This window comes from Heterodontus francisci, chromosome 23 (genome assembly GCF_036365525.1).
Source record: "Heterodontus francisci isolate sHetFra1 chromosome 23, sHetFra1.hap1, whole genome shotgun sequence".
Taxonomy (NCBI): domain Eukaryota; kingdom Metazoa; phylum Chordata; class Chondrichthyes; order Heterodontiformes; family Heterodontidae; genus Heterodontus; species Heterodontus francisci.
In genome coordinates, this window is record NC_090393.1 from 36,697,387 (window position 1) to 36,712,460 (window position 15,074).

General features: G+C 43.7%; 1 protein-coding gene across 1 annotated transcript in view; it reads right to left on the reverse strand.

Annotated features, from left to right (window-relative positions):
- aacs (acetoacetyl-CoA synthetase) overlaps window positions 1-14,756 on the reverse strand; it is a 150,994-nt gene extending 136,238 nt beyond the window's left edge. Inside the window, exons 1-2 of the mRNA XM_068055069.1 lie at window positions 14,340-14,756; window positions 12,921-13,024 (exon numbers count right to left, since the gene is read on the reverse strand). Of these exons, the coding sequence (XP_067911170.1) occupies window positions 12,921-13,024; window positions 14,340-14,469 (234 nt within the window). The 5' untranslated portion in view covers window positions 14,470-14,756. The remainder of the gene's footprint in view (window positions 1-12,920; window positions 13,025-14,339) is intronic.
- Between the last annotated feature and the right edge of the window lie 318 nt (window positions 14,757-15,074).

The window sequence follows — 15,074 nt, forward strand, 5'->3', positions numbered from 1 at the left end:
AGTTGCAAATTTGTAAAATGGACTTTCAGGCAAACTGGGGATGATGCATTCACTGAGTTTGCGCTCATGCCACTGGATCATCTCTTGGAACCCAACCTTTGCACCTCCCTCTGTTCTCCACTGAGGATCAAAATACTCTGCAAACCCCACCACCACTCAGCATCAAAACAGTCCTTGTAACATTTTACCTCAACTCTGCCACTGAACAATCAAACCTCTCCATCTATACCATCACTCCCAGCCCTCCTAACCGAGCAATAGACCAGCCCCTGGTACAGCAATCCAACCCCCACCCGAGTCGCAAGACCACTCAGTGCAGTAACATTCACCTTCTCCAATAATGGCAGCCTAAAAAAGGCACTGAACTTCCCTCCCGCAAAAAGCAGGAAAAGCAACCCCACAGAGGGCCTCCTCCTTTTCTTCTCCCCTCCCCTTCTCTCCCACCCAATCCTCCCCCCTCATCCCATTTTCCCCTTCCATCTGCCTTCTCCCCCAATCTTTCCCCTCTCCTCCATCAGGGTCCAGTTATTCCTCTAATCCTGTTTGGCGTGAATCCTATAGTTGGTTTTTATTGTCCAACTGCAACGCCACAGGAGATCAAATATAACAAATCTATGTCTGCATGCATTCCTGTCAATTTTTTCCATTATGAAATCATATGTCTACGTTGTTACAAGATTGCTTCTATTTCTTTTGTAAAATAGGTTAAGGACTTATATTTGAATTACAGACATTGATTCATTTGGAATTTTAAAGCGATTGCTGAACTTAGTGGGTTTAAAAAAAAAGTTACCAGAAGGTTCCTGGTTTTGGCTAGTAAACAAGTCTTATTGGAAGGCTGTGGATGGTCACCCAGCAGGGGTTGTTTTGACTTGGAGAGATGTTTACTAAGTGACAAACCAAGATTTATAGATGTCAGGAGGCTTGACTTCTGGAAAGTTTTAGTTTCAGTTTGAACTGTTACAACAGAGAGTTGATTACAGAGAGTTACAACAGAGAGAAGAAGAACCATTCAGTTCTCTCTCTCTTGAAAACAAACCCTGCAAACAGTGTGGCAGTTTCCTATTTCCTCCTGTATTTGAAGAAACCCTGTATGTTTGAAGGAACCTTGCATCAACTATGTGGGAACTGAAACCTTGTTGCAGCATTCCTGCTGAGACACCCATTTGGAGCCTCTGTGGCTGCATTTCTTGGAAAGCCTACCCAAATTGATCCTCAACATCGCCTGGAAAGAGCCGTTCGAGGAAGATCCCATTGACAGCCGTCGACACACATTTGGGACGCCAAAGCAAAACAAAGGACATCTTTCCATATTTATTTTTGTCTTCAAGTATGATCATGTATTCAGCCTAAGTGGATTTTTTCTGTGCTTTAAACAAAAATCCCTTTTATCTTCCCGGTTAACTGGTGTGTGTGCACGTGTGTGGACCTAGGATAAATAATGGGCTTTAATATTTCCTTTTGTGTGTATGTTTACTTCATTATTGGTTAAGACGGTTTATAATAAACTGATAATTTTGTTGTTTATTAAAGCAACCTGGTTGGTGTGTTTATTCTGGGAAATGGAGTATATGATTGACTGTATCAGTAAGTGGGAAAATTTAAATATATGGTGTGACTTGTGGAGAAGTGGGACGAGAATTAACAATGCACTCCTCCCACCTCAGTCATAACATATATAATAGAAGTTGGTTGTGCAAACTTGTCTCACTGTAATTAAACCCTCCTTCCCTTGTAATTATAATTCCTACATTGCAACACTGACTGTACTTCAAAAAGTACTTGATTGGTTGTAAAGCACTTTGGAACATTGCGGTCATGAAAGGTGCTATATAAATGCAAGTCTTTCTGTTTTTCTTCATAAATCAAGACACAAGAATTTATAATAATGAAAATATTAAAAAGGATATAATATGATTTCAAAATGAAATTGACCTAAGCCAACACATCCTCGTCTATCTTTTCCCCACCTCTAATTCTGCTTCACCCGAAGACTACACTTGATTTTAGCTTCCTGTTTGTAGTGCCATGGGAAATCAACTGGTCTATTATCAACAATTTTGAATAGATTGTTCATTTCCAGTTGTCACAATTTCTGGTCACTTTCATATTCACGCTTACTACTGTAAATTGCCATGTCAACATAGCTACATTGAGTTCCGAAGAAGGGTCACTGACCCGAAACGTTAACTCTGCTTCTCTTTCCACAGATGCTGCCAGACCTGCTGAGTGAATCCAGCATTTCTTGTTTTTGTTTCGACTATCACAGTGTCGTTGTAGGCTCTGACCACCAAGGTGGCCCTGTGGATCAAATTCCTGTTGCTCTCCCCCAACTCTGTCACCATCTTGTATATATAACAAAATTCATTACCTGATTTTGAGCAATTTATTGTTAATAGCCATATCATGACATTAGGAAGTCATCATTTTCTAACTCCTTAAGTGCACTAAATAGTTTTTAAAGGTGTACTTTTAAAAATTAAGATAATCCTTTGCAAATAACTTTTCAAAATAGTGTTTTGTCTTTTCTTATTAAAATCTCTCACCACAGGAACCTATGATAATCTAAACTACTTCTTGGAAATTTCGAACCATTTGTTTCTCTCTTTTAGGAGTTTCAACCTGGTTACTTCTTTCCATGAAACTCCAAGTTGAGTCTCGATTTGGACAGAGCACCTGTTTTATATCCCAGGAACATGTTACTCGGACTTCCTGGATCATAAATATCTAATTATTCAAATCAAAAAAAGGACTCGTCATTTATAAATTGAATCAATTGCACAGCATTAAAGTTGAATTACTCCTCTCTCTAGCTTGTATCAAACAGAATTTGCAGCATTATATTGCAATAAGCTGGGTGCAGGGATCTGAATTGCAATTGTGTTTTTCTTTTAAGCGGCTTACAAACTTTGACTGGATTTAAAGGAACAGCCATTAAATCAAAATTAAAAAGACGCTTTTTTTATTCTCATCTCACAAAAGCATTCAATTCTATGGCAACTTCCAAAACTACTACCACCTTTCTTGCAATTTTAAAACTGTAAAAGAAGCCTCAATTTTTTTTCATACCAATAAAGTGCACAAATGGAAATTGCGAGTATTTCACTTGCATAGAAAACCTCCATTACACAACTACAGAATAAACCGGAAACTTGCAAGTGCATCAACACCTATACCAAAGCAACAAAAATGCTCTATCAGCAGCCACGTTTCAATTAAAGGACACCCCATTCACTAAGTATTACTTCCACCTCCAAATGGACAGTGGGACATGTCACGCTCACGGAGGGAATAGTGATGGAATATGAAATGAACTGGAGGAATTATGGAATAAAAGTAAACTGTTGAACTAAGCTACAAGAAAATGGACACTTTGCTACATGGCAACATGGAGGGAGAAGTCAGGCAATCCCCTCCTGTACTGCCAATCAACATGTTTGTCTGTTGAAGACGGGACCATTATTAATCTCTGGAATTGCCTTGAGGAGGCACATTGATATGTACAACAGCCCATTCCATGCTAATGATTCCTATCATCAAAAATTGGGCTGGCAAAGGCTTTTGCAGACAGACTGACTCCAAAGCCAAAGCCAAAATAATTGGTGTGAAATAACACTTATTTATCAAAATGGCCATTCAGACGCCATTATATAACAATGGTCTCCACATCCTGGGACATTGTATGAATACCCCCCGGGAGAGCGTCTTGAGTCAAGTGACTAAAACCAAAATCTGATAAGTTTTTACCTTAAAAAACCCAGCTCTGGGAGAGACAGCGAGAAAGCCATTACAGCCAGAGAAGCTGTGGGATCGAACCAGCTAAGCAATAAGCCTTGCCAGTACCATCTTTAAACTACTGAGGCAGAGAGCTTGCAAGGTGACCTTGAAAACTCATCTGAGAAACTAAACCAGGAGTTCCGTCACCAACCTCGGACTAGGTTTTAACCAAAGCAGTCTGCAACACTTCAGCAATTCCAAGACAAGGATTACAGCTTACCACCACCTTCTCAAGGGCAATTAGGGATGGGCAATAAATGCTGGCATAGCCAGTGACGCCCACATCCCATGAATTAATTTAAAAAAATATTCAGGCCTGCAACGCTGTTAAGAATTCCTCCCACAAAACCCAGAAGGTTTCAAAGTGAACTGTCTTTACAAAAATCGAACTCGAAATGCACGCTACCCTCTACTCTCTACCCTTTCTGTGTGTGTGTGTGTGAGAATGTGTGAGTGGGTGAGGTTGTGAACATTTTTGGGTCTTGTTTAAATAATAGTTATCTTTCTTTTTAAACCTACGAGAAAACCTGTTGTTTGTCTGTTTATTTGATCTTTACACAATCAGGGACTAAAACACTTTTTTTTGTATTCATTCATGGGATGTGGGCATTGCTGGCTAGGCCAGCATTTATTGCCCATCCATAATTGCCCTTGAGAAGCCTTCTTGAATCACTGCAGTCCGCGTGGGGTAGGTACACCCAAAATGCTGTTAGGAAGACAGTTCCAGAATTTTGACCCAGCGAAGGAATGGCGACATAGTTCCAAGTCAAGATGGTGTGTGGCTTGCAGAGGGTGATGTTCCCATGCATCTGCTGCCTTTGTCCTTCTAGGTGGCAGAGGTCCCGGGTTTGGAAGGTGCTGTCTAAGGAGCTTTGGTGCGCTGCTGCAGTGCATCTTGAAGACGGTACACACTGCTGCCACTGTGTGTCAATGGTGGAGGGAGTGCGAATCAAGTGGGCTACTTTGTCTGGATGGTGTCGAGCTTCTGGACTGTTGTTGGAACTGCACCCATCCAGGCAAGTGGAGAGTATTCCATCACACTCCTGGCTGTTCTTGTAGATGGTGGACAGGCTTTGGGGAGTCAGGAGGTGAGTTACTCACCACAGAATTGCTAGCCTCTGACCTACTTTTATAGCCACGGTATTTATATGGCTACTCCAGTTCAGTTTCTGGTCAATGGTAACCCCCAGGATGTTGATAGTGGGGAATTCAGCGATTGTAATGCCATTGAATGTCATGGGGAGATGGTTAGATTCTCTCCTGTTGCAGATGGTTCTTGCCTGGCACTTGTGTGCCACTAATGTTACTTGCCACTTATCAGCCCAAGCCTGGATATTGTCCAGATCTTGCTGCATTTCTACATGGCATTCTTCAGTATCTGAGGAGTCGCGAATGGTGCTGAACATTGTGCAATCATCAGCGAACATCCCCACTTCTGACCTTATGACTGAAGGAAGGTCATTGATGAAGATGGTTGGGCCTAGGTCACTACCCTGAGGAACTCCTGCAATGATGTCCTTGAGATAAGACGATTGACCTCCAAAAACCACAACCATTTTCCTTTGCGCTAGGTATGGCTCCAACCAGGGAGAATTTTTCCCCGATTCCCACTGACTTCAGTTTTGCTGGAACTCACTGAGGTCATACTCGGTCAAATACTGCCTTGATGTCAAGGGCAGTCACTCTCACCTCACCTCTTGAGTTCAGCTCTTTTGTTCACATTTGAACTAAGGCTGTAATGAGGTCAGGAGCTGAGTGGCCCTGGCGGAACCCAATCTGAGCTTCAGTGAACAGGTTATTGCTAAGCAAATGCCGCTTGATAACACTTTTGACGACACCTTCCATCACTTTACTGGTGATCGACAGTAGACTGATGGAATGGTAATTGGTCATTTGGACTTGTCCTGCTTTTTGTATACAGGACATACCTGGGCAATTTTCCACATTGCCGGGTAGATGCCAGTGTTGGAGCTGTGCTGGAATAGCTTGGCTAGGGGCATAGCAAGTCCTGGAGCAGAGGTCTTCAGAACTATTGCCAGAATGTTGTCAGGGCCCATGGCCTTTGTAGTATCCAGTGCCTTCAGTCGTTTCTTGATATCATGCAGAGTGATGCTGGGGACCTCAGGAGGAGGCCGAGATGGATCATCAACACAGCACTTCTGGCTGAATATTGTTGCAAATGCTTCAGCCTTGTCTTTTGCACTGAGGTGTTGGGCTCCCCCATCATTGAGAATGGGGATATTTGTGGAGCCACCTCCTCCAGCTAGTTATTTAACTGTCCACCACCATTCACAACTGGGTGTAGCTGCACTGCGGAGCTTAGATCTGATCGTTGGTTATGGGATCACTTAGCTCTGTCTATCGCATGCTGCTTATGCAATTTGGCATGCAAGTAGTTCTGGGTTGTAGTCTCATCAGGTTGACACCTCATTTTGAGGTATGCCTGGTGCTGCTCCTGGCATGCCCTCCTGCACTCCTCTTTGAACCAGGGTTGGTCGCCTGGCTTGATGGTAATGGTAGAGTGGGGGATATGCTGGGCCATGAGGTTACAGATTGTGGTTGAGTATAACTCTGCTGTTGCTGATGGCCCACAGTGCCTCATGGATGCCCAGTTTTGCATTGCTAGATCTGTTCGAAGTCTATCCCATTTAGCACAGTGGTAGTGCCACACAACACAATGGAGGGTATCCTCAATGTGAAGGTGGGACTTCGTCTCCACAAGGACTGTGCAGTGGTCACTCCTACCAATACTGTCACGGACAGATGCATCTGCAGCAGGCAGATTGGTGAGAGCAAGGTCAGGTATGTTTTTCCCTCTTGTTGGTTCCCTCACCACCTGCCCCAGACCCAGTCTAGCAGCTATGTCCTTTAGGACTCAGCCAGCTCGGTCAGTAGTGTTGCTACTGAGCCACTCTTGGTGATGGATAGTGAAGTCCCCACCCAGAGTACATTCTGCGCCCTTGTCACTCTCAATGCTTCTTCCAAGTGTTGTTCAACATGGAGCAGTACTAATTCATCAGCTGAGGGAGGGCGGTAGGTGGTAATCAGCAGGAGGTTTCCTTGCCCATATTTGACCTGATGCCATGAGACTTCAGGGAGTCCGGAGTCAATGTTGAGGACTCCCAAGGCCACTCCCTACCGACTGTATACCACTGTGCTGCCACCTCTGCTGGGCCTGTCCTGCCGGTGGGACAGGACATACCCGGGAATGGTGATGGCAGTGTCTGGGACATTGTCTGTAAATATGATTCTGTGAGTATGAATACATCAGGCTGTTGCTTGACTAGTCTGAGGGACAGCTCTCCCAACTTTGGCACAAGTCCCCAGATGTTAGTAAGGAGGACCTTGTAGGGTCGACAGGGCTGGGTTTGCCATTGTTGTTTCCGGTGCCTAGTTCGATGCCAGGTGGTCCGTCTGGTTTCAGTTGAGTTGAGAGGTGAAAAGTGGAAGCCACCCACTCCATTCCCCATCTATCCTAACAGACCCAAAAGGTTGGGAAAAGAACAGTACGTAAAGTGTTTTAATTTCTATTTCTAAAAAAGGTTTCATTAGATCAGATTGTAGATTGATAAATTGAAATTGAAGCACATTCAGCATATGGCATTCTGAAGTAACTGATATCAACAAATTTACAACACACTTGGATGTACACATCTTAAACTTCACCGATACACTTTATTATCCATAAAAATTTGAAATTGTAGTTCCAAAGACCATTTCAATTTTGAGTTCCTCTTTCTCATCTGATCTACCATTAGAAAAATTCTCATCACCTTGGACACCGCAACGGCCTAATTCAGCACTCATGAACTGCTCCATTAATCTTTGCTGTTCATAACTGCCCTTTCATAAGCTCCAAAACAAACACCCCCAAGGATTTCACTACTGACTATTGCACAGAATTATGCCTGTGCCTCTTCTTCAGTTTGAATTGGAGTGATCATTTTTATAAAGCACATCTCTTCTGAATTAGCACTTTATTGCAGTTCACTATTTTGTGAATGGCCATTATTCTTTTAAAGACCTTTACTTTTATGTGTCTGTACAGTGGTGACAGCATTCCACGAACAAACCTTCATCCCAGGTCAGCTGCAAGTATAGATGTAGGGATAGGTAGTATTCAACCCCTTTGCTCATCCATCATAGTATAAGTGGTTAAATCCCGTAATTTTTTTAATTTCTTTCTGAACTAACCAAGCCTAAGGAACCAGAAAAACATAACCATACATAAACTGTAGAACAGCTACCACAAAGAGGTACTTGTAGAGATACAGGAAAAAGTTGAAGTCACTACTGTTTGATGAAATAGGAATTTGGCTATGCAACAAGAATAGTTTAACCAAGCCATCATCCCAGTCGATGACCTATCTAGCCCAGCCAGTGACATGTAACAGATTACTCAATTGGAACACTTGTTCACTGTTGGATGCACCGCGAAGTCCCCCCAATCCTTGATCAATTTGCCCTTCCTGCCCTTACAGATCCCAAGAAAACCCAGAAGGCTTCCATGGGAGGGGAAAAGAGGGAGAGAGAAGGTTATGGGTAGGAATATGCCACACATCTCAATTAAAATAAGGACTCAAAAATGGGTCTCCAAAACATTTCAGTATTGTGCTTAGTAATCCATCAATTTCTCTGCTGATCTGACTGCTTCTTTGTTTTAAAAAAAGCCATCATCAGGTTTAAAATGGCCAATGATCAACATAAAATGCCCCACTCTCCACCGAGGATCTAATATACCCATTTCCCAGAATTTCCAACAGCAAAAATTAAATCCCACACCACAATAAGCACTGTTTAGTGACAAACCAAAGGTTCACCATTTCCATGCTAATTAAACATTATATTAGAATAACATCAAGTCCACAGCACAGAAATAGGCCATACGACCCAACTGGTCTTTGCCTGCATTTATGCTCCACATGAGCCTCCTCCAAACCATCTCTGACGAACCCTGTTAGCATATCTTTCTTTCTCCCTCATGTAGTTATCTAACTTTCCTTTCAATGCATCTATGCTATTTGCCTCAACGACTCCATGTTGCAGTAGTACGTTCCACATTCTTATCATTCTTGAGAAACAGAAGTTTTGATTGCATTTCTTATTGGATATAGTGGTGGCTATCTTATATTTATGGATATATGTGTAAACATATCTTACTAGTATTATATATTTGGTTAAAGTTGTTCTAAATGCTCTACTTGTATTAATCAGTAAGTCTTTGCTCGAGTCGCTCTAAACAGGCTCCAGAAGCTGGCCGAGCGCGTCTACCCTGAGGCACAGTGTGGCTTTCGTGCAGAGAGATCGACCGTTGACATGCTGCTCTCCCTTCCTCAGATACAGGAGAAATGCGGTGAACAACAGATGCCCCTCTACATTGCTTTCATTGATCTCACCAAAGCCTTTGACCTCGTCAGCAGACGTGGTCTCTTCAGACTACTAGAAAAGATTGGATGTCCACCAAAGCTACTAAGTATCATCACCTCATTCCATGACAATATGAAAGGCACAATTCAACATGGTGGCTCCTCATCAGACCCCTTTCCTATCCTGAGTGGCGTGAAACAGGGCTGTGTTCTCGCACCCACACTTTTTGGGATTTTATTCACCCTGCTGCTTTCACATGCGTTCAAGTCCTCTGAAGAAGGAATTTTCCTCCACACAAGATCAGGGGGCAGGTTGTTCAACCTTGCCTGTCTAAGAGCGAAGTCCAAAGTACGGAAAGTCCTCATCAGGGAACTCCTCTTTGCTGACGATGCTGCATTAACATCTCACACTGAAGAGTGCCTGCAGAGTCTCATCGACAGGTTTGCGGCTGCCTGCGATGAATTTGGCCTAACCATCAGCCTCAAGAAAACGAACATCATGGGGCAGGACATCAGAAATGCTCCATCCATCAATACTGGCGACCACGCTCTGGAAGTGGTTCAAGAGTTCACCTACCTAGGCTCAACTATCACCAGTAACCTGTCTCTCGATGCAGAAATCAACAAGCGCATGGGAAAGGCTTCCACTGCTATGTCCAGACTGGCCAAGAGAGTGTGGGAAAATGGCGGAAAACTGACACGGAACACAAAAGTCCGAGTGTATCAAGCCTGTGTCCTCAGTACCTTGCTCTATGGCAGCGAGGCCTGGACAACGTATGTCAGCCAAGAGCGACGTCTCAATTCATTCCATCTTCGCTGCCTCCGGAGAATCCTTGGCATCAGGTGGCAGGACTATATCTCCAACACAGAAGTCCTCGAGGCGGCCAACATCCCCAGCTTATACACACTACTGAGTCAGCGGCGCTTGAGATGGCTTGGCCATGTGAGCCACATGGAAGATGGCAGGATCCCCAAAGACACATTGTACAGCAAGCTCGCCACTGGTATCAGACCCACCGGCCGTCCATGTCTCCGCTTTAAAGACGTCTGCAAACGCGACATGAAGTCCTGTGACATTGATCACAAGTCGTGGGAGTCAGTTGCCAGCAATCGCCAGAGGTGGCGGGCAGCCATAAAGGCGGGGCTAAAGTGTGGCGAGTCGAAGAGACTTAGCAGTTGGCAGGAAAAAAGACAGAGGCGCAAGGGGAGAGCCAACTGTGCAACAGCCCCGACAAACAAATTTTTCTGCAGCACCTGTGGAAGAGCCTGTCACTCTAGAATTGGCCTTTATAGCCACTCCAGGCGCTGCTCCACAAACCACTGACCACCTCCAGGCGCTTACCCATTGTCTCTCGAGATAAGGAGGCCAAAGAAACTTGTATTAATCAGATTCACTGCTAGATTTTTTGTAAAAGTTTAAATCACACTTAGCAAACTGCAATTCACATTTAGTGACACAAGATGCTGCGGTTAAAGTAATGTAATTTATCTTAAATATATATTTCCAGGTTTAAATTTCAATAGAAAAAAGCTGAGGCTTATTAATCTCTGAGTAAAGAAACTACCTCTGACATGTGTCCTATATCTATCACCCCTCAATTTAAAGCTATGTCCCCTCGTGTTTGCCATCACCATCCGAGGAAAAAGACTCTCACTATCCACCCTATCTAACCCTCTGATTAACTTATATGTCTCTATTAAGTCACCTCTCCTCCTCCTTCTCTCCAACGAAAACAACCTCAAGTCCCTCAGCCTTTCCTCATAAGACCTTCCCTCCATACCAGGCAACATCCTAGTAAATCTCCTCTGCACCCTTTCCAAAGCTTCCACATCCTTCCTATAATGCGGTGACCAGAACTGCACGCAATACTCCAGGTGCGGTCTCACCAGAGTTTTGTACAGCTGCAGCATGACCTCGTGGCTCCGAAACTCGATCCCCCTACTAATAAAAGCTAACACACCATATGGCTTCTTAACAGCCCTATTAACCTGGGTAGCAACCTTCAGGGATTTATGTACCTGGACACCAAGATCTCTCTGTTCATCTACACTACCAAGAATCTTCCCATTAGCCCAGTACTCTGCATTCCTGTTACTCCTTCCAAAGTGAATCACCTCACACTTTTCCGCATTAAACTCCATTTGCCATCTCTCAGCCCAGCTCTGCAGCCTATCTATGTCCCTCTGTACCCTACAACATCCTTCGGCACTATCCACAACTCCACCGCCCTTCGTGTCATCCGCAAATTTACTAACCCACCCTTCTACACCCTCTTCCAGGTCATTTATAAAAATGACAAACAGCAGTGGCCCCAAAACAGATCCTTGCGGTCCACCACTAGTAACTAAACTCCAGGATGAACATTTGCCATCAATCACCACCCTCTGTCTTCTTTCAGCTAGCCAATTTCTGATCCAAAGCTCTAAATCACCTTCAACCCCATACTTCCGTATTTTCTGCAATAGCCTACCGTGGGGAACCTTATCAAACGCCTTACTGAAATCCATATACACCACATCCACTGCTTTACCCTCATCCAACTGTTTGGTCACCTTCACGAAAAACTCAATAAGGTTTGTGAGGCACGACCTACCCTTCACAAAACCGTGCTGACTATCGCTAATGAACTTATTCTTCTCCAGATGATTATAAATCCTGTCTCTTATAACCTTTTCCAACATTTTACCCACAACCGAAGTAAGGCTCACAGGTCTATAATTACCAGGGCTGTCTCTACTCCCCTTCTTGAACAAGGGGACAACATTTGCTATCCTCCAGTCTTCCGGCACTATTCCTGTCGACAATGACGACATAAAGATCAAGGACAGAGACTCTGCAATCTCCTCCCTTGCTTCCCAGAGAATCCTAGGATAAATCCCATCTGGCCCTCCTTGCAGCATGCACAATTTTTCCAGCAATGAGGCTGTCCACCCAACTGCTTCCAGAATTGTACCTATGCCATTACGAATTGTTGATAGAGTGCCAGATCAAAGCAAGTGAACTTGCATCGGTGATCTTCATCTCTCGCCAGCTAGCACTTTGCCTCAATCAGTGCTTTTCCAGACCACCCCACGTAGGGCTGGAAACGTGAAATTATCTTAGATTGCAATAATTGTCGAACTCTAGAATGCACTGTGTCAGTTAGTCTTACACTGCTTTGGTTTGGGAGAACTTAGAATCTAACTCCAGTGTAAGCGCAAGACAGGTTTAAATGGTGTTGGACCACGTGGACCGCTCGATTGTGAGGCTTCATGAGCGATTTTACGTTCAAGCTTATGCAATTGTGCAGAAACCTGGGCATAACATCACCTTGGCAAAACCAGCACAGTGTATAACGCATTCTCCCAATTATGCCCCTAGCAGAAACTCCAGGCCATTATGCATAGAATTATTCTTCTGGTGCTATAATTGCTATTCACAACCAGGAGCATTAATTGGGTATTGCTGGTGCTAAATTACATAGCCACCAGTCTTAGACTAAAAGTGCCATACAACCGCATAATTAGATTATTGTGTCCCACTGTTCTCAGAACCATTGAGCTCACACATACCACAATGATTGCTTTGTACCAGATAACTTAAACCCTTAAGTTATCGTGCATTCTTATCACACATGAAAAAATTTATTCTAATTTCCTTAACTGAGCAGTCTGCCAGTCCTCTTGATGACACATTTATTTTATTTTTTGGCACAATTCCCTTAATGCACTTGTGAAGTATTTTTAACAACAAAAATAAGTCCATTAACTTAAAATGACCAAAAGATATCACCTTACCTCACTGTAATGATGAGAGTAAACCAACTCACTAAATTTCCAAAATTCTGCCCAAAACTCCGGGTAGTTCTCAACTGACCATCGATACAATTCATTATAATTGGCTGCAAAAACAAATAAAGTGTTTCAACTTTGAATATGGATTTATTTTTACGGGTCTAATTGCCTTGTCTTAAATTTTTGTTAAAAATGATGGAGGAGGAAATAAATTTCCAGGTCATCTTTTAATTTCCAGATACCAAAAGGCATCAGCGCCATCAACCATTCAAATGTATGAAGTGAGTGGGTAGAACCTACATCCCTCACAAATCGACATTCTATTGTGACTTTTTAAAATTCTATTTTAGCTAAATAATTATGGAAGACCCTCAATCCCTAAAGAAGTACAATCATCTGACTTTATTACGAAAGCAGTGTTTAATAAATGGCTGACTTTACTGGTAATTTCTTTTCAAAACATATTGTTAATCTGACCCTGGCCATTATTTTGATGCACTTAACGTATTTTATCTTGCAACTACAAGGTATCAATTGTAAATTACTGTAGAAGGCTCGACAACTCACAGGTCAAAAAAGGAAAGTGACTTGGGGTATGCTCCAGGCAAAGTTCAGATCAGGTTTATATCCAGTGTCATTTGTAAGAATTTGTATGCCATGCTTTTTAAATCAGGACTTTTAAAACGGGATGTCCAATATTAACCAAAAAAATCCATTAAAATCCAAAACAGTAGCTGCATTATCTGCAGTAGCAGTTTCAGATTGATGACCTGGTTAATTGTTCCAAGTACACAATTCCATTCCAACAAATATTAGTAGGGAACTGATTAGGAACCAACAATTTCATTCATATAAACCTTTAATGTGCGAAAATGACCCAGCATTTCAGAGATGAAGGAAGGACTGGTCAAAGACTGGGGAGGGTGGACTGTCAGGAGAACTAATCAAAAGCTTTGTCAAAAGATAGTATTTAAAATGGACTTAAAGCCAAAGTGAGATGGATGTTAAGATCTTCTCAAAAATAGGAGCAAGATGGTTGAAAGCTGTGTCACCAATTTTGCAACTGGGGATATATAAAGCAGACCAGAGTCAGACGACCAAAAGTGACACAAGTTAGGGCAGGAGCTAGGCAATGGACAGTTTGTGGATGAGATCAAGGATTTTAAATTTGATGCATGAAAAGACTTGAAGCACTGTAGGGCATTGAGATGGGACTGGGGGGACGGGCCGGGGGCGGGGGGAGTGATGGGCAAACTGAATCTGGTCTGATCAGGACTTGGGCAAGGAAATGTTGAAAGAGCAGCTCAGGTAGGATGGAGCTCAAATGAGCAGTAAAGAGCAGCAGGGGACACATCCAATCTTGAGGTGGGCCAGGGTTGTCGCCACACAATCACACATGCAGCACATCGTCCCAATACCTACCCAACTGTGTACCAAACTTTTCATTGATGAGGTTCCTGAATCGGTCCATGCCTGTGTTCCTTTTGGAGTCGGGGTACCACATCACTTTGGACTCCACAATTTCCTCGCTGACTACGTCTTCCTTGGACATCTTCGCCGCTACTTTTGTATCGCGGGAAGTATCTTCGCTTACAATGTAACCAAGGTGTTGCCGTTTTTATAGCTCAGCACTTCCGCTGTGACAGCAGCGCTGGCACTTGTCTCCACGTACCCCAGTGAATGAGCTAAGATCTTCTCTACCCCACCGTGGGAGCCTGCAGTGTAGCGTGTGTGCGCGCTGCGATACCGGACTCCTCTCGAGTTTCGGGAGGAGTACAAGGTGACTGGACCTAAAACTACAGCAACCCCTCCCCACTCCCTCTCATGGCACAGCCGCTTGGCCCATCCGCAGAGTCCGCTCTGATTGGCTGCGCCGCATCAAGTCACCATATCGGCTGAGAAGAGGACGCCGGGGTATGACCAATCGGTATGCAATAAACCTTCGCTCCTGCCAAAAAGCTGGCCAGTGGCCGAGCAGGATGGTGATGCAGCTGGCCAATCAGTGCTCAGCTTCCTCACCGTTCTAGCCAATTCGGCTCTTGCAAGGCAACAACTGATTGGGACTGCAGCCTGTCAGCGACTGGAAGGCTGCAGCAGTCAGGGCAGGGGTGGGTTGCACATCCCAATACCATGGTTGCAGGGGGAATGGGGAGGTTG